This window comes from Oryza sativa, chromosome 4 (genome assembly GCF_034140825.1).
Source record: "Oryza sativa Japonica Group chromosome 4, ASM3414082v1".
In the NCBI taxonomy this organism is placed as follows: Eukaryota; Viridiplantae; Streptophyta; class Magnoliopsida; order Poales; family Poaceae; genus Oryza; species Oryza sativa.
The window spans coordinates 22579087-22582596 of record NC_089038.1 but is presented as its reverse complement, the minus strand read 5'-3'; the positions used below and the strand labels follow the sequence as shown (position 1 = coordinate 22582596).

General features: G+C 41.9%; 1 protein-coding gene across 1 annotated transcript; it reads left to right on the top strand.

The window, feature by feature from the left end:
• On the top strand, window positions 1-3510 carry LOC136356083 (putative 12-oxophytodienoate reductase 11). Its single transcript, XM_066309546.1, has 6 exons — window positions 1-263; window positions 367-483; window positions 1462-1602; window positions 1718-1848; window positions 2134-2310; window positions 2498-3510. Exons 2-6 carry the CDS (start codon window positions 422-424, stop codon window positions 3088-3090), a joined length of 1104 nt encoding a protein of 367 aa, XP_066165643.1. The 5' UTR covers window positions 1-263; window positions 367-421; the 3' UTR covers window positions 3091-3510.

Below are 3510 nucleotides of genomic sequence, written 5' to 3'. Positions count from 1 at the left end.
GACAACTTGACCAACTTCAATTCCGAACCCCTTTTCTTCTTCTTCTCCTCCTTTCCGAGCGAGCGAGGCGGCTGCCTCCAGGTTCATTGAACCAAGCCACCCCGACACGAATCGCTCAGGCCTCCCCCCTGTTGTTCATCCCTCACTCAACTTTTGGGCAGCTTGGCTTTATTCAATTCCCCTTCCTTTTTATTGCGAATTTGCGACTGCGAGCGAGCTTTTCTTCCTCAAAGGAAGACGACGACGGAGGAGCAGCCCTGCAGGTTCATTGGACCAAGACACCCACGAATCTCCTGCTGCCGTTTGTAAGCGAGTTGTTACGGCTCTAAATTCCTAATCTTTTACTTCAATATTTCAACTTGGCAGAGCATAAAGAGAGGAGAGGAGAGGAGAGGGGGCCGGTCAAGGAAGAGGAGGGAAGATGAGCAGCACAGCTCCACTCCTCACACCCTACAAGATGGGAAGATTTGATCTTTCCCACAGGTCCAGCCTCTCTCTCTCTCTCTCTCTCTCTCTCTCTCTCTCTCTCTCTCTCCCTCTCCCTCTCCCTCCACTTTTTTACCTGCAATGTGACCCAATTTTACCCGGTTTCCAATTTATTTATTTATTTTTTGCCACCAATCTGTTGTTTAAAGAAGTAGATGAAGATTGCAACTGGTGTCGATTCGTTAGGTCTGTTCTACTTAGGTGATCTCTGCCGCATCAAGACGGTCTCGGGTGCCGATTCTCATTCCATTTATGCCATGCCATGAACATGAACATGGCATGCCATCTATGTGCCAGACATAGCATGATAGCAAGACTGCCTTTTTCCAATTTGGGAGGAGGAAATCCATGGACCGCAGGCCATGGTTTTGTCATCTTTGTTCTCCGGATGTGTTTTGATTGGTTTCTGTTACTTAGTTGGATACTGCAGTGCTGTACTGTTGTTCATAGGACGGCTAGATTCTATCCGTTCCTCTTATCTTTTCACTTTTCTGCCTTTTGCCTCTTGGCAAGTTGGGATTTGTTGTTGTATCTTATCTTATTGTACTAGGATGAATCATATGGTGCCCCATTATGTGGTATGTTTAACGAAAAGTGCACAGATATATGTAGTGAAACGACGATGTAATTGATCAGGTTTTGGAGTTGAAAGGTTCGGTAGTGGATAACTCAAACAATGAAAAATAAATATGTGTTATCTATGTGGAATAATACTTCAATCCAAAATTGTGATGTTTTCAGAAGAATTGTGAGTTTTCTATTGTCTTTTTTTGCCGAGTAATTATTTGACAACAAGACCGTAATATAGCAGTCATGAGGACTTACAAGCAACAAACAGTGAACTCTATCTGAAACTATGGCAATATGTGTGTTCAACAATTCCTGCTTATGGGCTTATGGCTAGAACTACAAAACCATCTCTTTTATCTATGCAATGATCCATTATCAAAATACTGAATGTTTTTGTCTTTCTAGGGTAGTTCTCGCACCACTGACAAGGCAGCGATCCTATGGTAATGTTCCTCAGCCTCATGCCATTCTGTACTATCAGCAGAGAACAACCAAAGGAGGCCTTTTGATTGCTGAGGCCACTGGAATCTCGGACACTGCTCAAGGGTCTGTATCCTAGATTGTTAGGCTGTGACTTTCTGAAATTTCATGAGCCATGTTCAATTGCCTTTTGACGGTTCAACAATCTTTAAAGATCAAATGTTTCCTGTATGCATGCAAGGTACAAAGATACTCCTGGTATTTGGACAAAGGAGCAAGTGGAAGCGTGGAAGCCAATCGTAGACGGCGTTCATGCCAAAGGAGGAATATTTTTCTGTCAGATTTGGCACGTAGGAAGAGTCTCTAATAACAGTATGTTTACTATATCTGATATAAGCATGTTCCCTAGCTATATAATTATCTGTGTAGACATGTAGTTATTTGCAAGCAGGAGAACCTTTAAATTGGATTTCCAAATGATGAGACTATAAGCATACTGTATAATTATTCACATTTCACTGACACCTCATCCTGGCACAAGTTGTGCCATCTTTGTTTAGAGTGAAGCTGTGTAGGAAAACTCTTGCTCATTTTCTGTACTCCTTTTTATGTGGTATCCAACCATGTGACGAACACATGTTCAACATCACTATGCAGCTTTTCAGCCTAATGGGCAGGCTCCAATTTCGAGCACCAATAAGTCACTAAAACCTGCAGTAAGAGCCAACGGCATAGATGTGGCTACTTTCTCAACTCCTAGGCGATTAGAGACTGATGAGATCCCTTTTGTCGTGAATGATTACAGGGTTGCTGCTAGAAATGCAATTGAAGCAGGTAAACGCCATCCTATTACATTTTTCACTCCAGATATTTTGATTAGGAACATTTTGAATTATCCTAAAACAGGTATTGTGTCAACTTTTTTTTATCTTGATACGGAGGAGTAGTAGATTAAACCAATATCCTTAAGTCTTGACTACTGATGGAAACATCTAACCTTCATGTTTGATATGATCTGTAGGATTTGATGGTGTTGAAATCCATGGAGCTCATGGTTATTTGATCGATCAGTTTCTAAAAGACCAAGTCAATGATCGTTCTGACAAATATGGTGGGAGCTTAGAGAATCGCTGCCGGTTTGCGCTAGAAGTGGTCCAAGCCGTAACTGATGAAATTGGAGCTGACAAGGTTGGGATAAGGCTGTCACCCTTTGCCAGCTATTCAGAGGCAGCAGACTCAAACCCAGAAGCTCTAGGCCTATACATGGCAAATGCACTAAACAAGTTTGGTATCCTCTATTGTCACATGGTGGAGCCACGGATGGTAAAGCTTGGTGAAAAGTTTGAAACCCCCCATAGTCTTCGTCCAATCAGGGATGCTTTCAAGGGAACGTTTATTGCTGCTGGTGGCTACAATAAGGAGGATGGAAATAAAGCAGTCTCCACTGGATATACTGATTTGGTTGCTTATGGGCGCTTGTTTTTGTCTAATCCTGATTTGCCTGAGAGGTTTGAAATAGATGCTCCTCTCAACAAATACAACAGAGAGACTTTCTACATCTCTGATCCAGTTATTGGATACACTGACTACCCATTTCTTCCATCAGATGTCTAAATGTGCCTTTCAGTACTCGAATTCTCTTCCGCCTCTCATCAAAGCAGCTCAGCAGCCACCATTTGTGTTGTTACTTGGTAGGATTGAAGAAATATGGCCATTGATCTGAAAGCTGTTTTTCATGTGTGTGGGCAAAGCATTGATAAAATAATGTGACATTGTGATTTCAGCACGGCACATGAATACAAAGGGAGATGATAGGTAGATCAAGCAGTGTTGAGAAATTATTTTAGTTTGTATGCACAAATATTGTGAGCCTGATATAATATCAGGGAGCTTGCCTGTCTTACTTTGCTCTCAAATATGTTCTCAGTCATTCACATGGTTGTCAGCGACTGCAAATCTTTTACGTATTCCTGATATGTGTCACTGACTGAGAGATGGGAGTACAGTTGGAATAAAAAGTGGAAGTTGAATGTA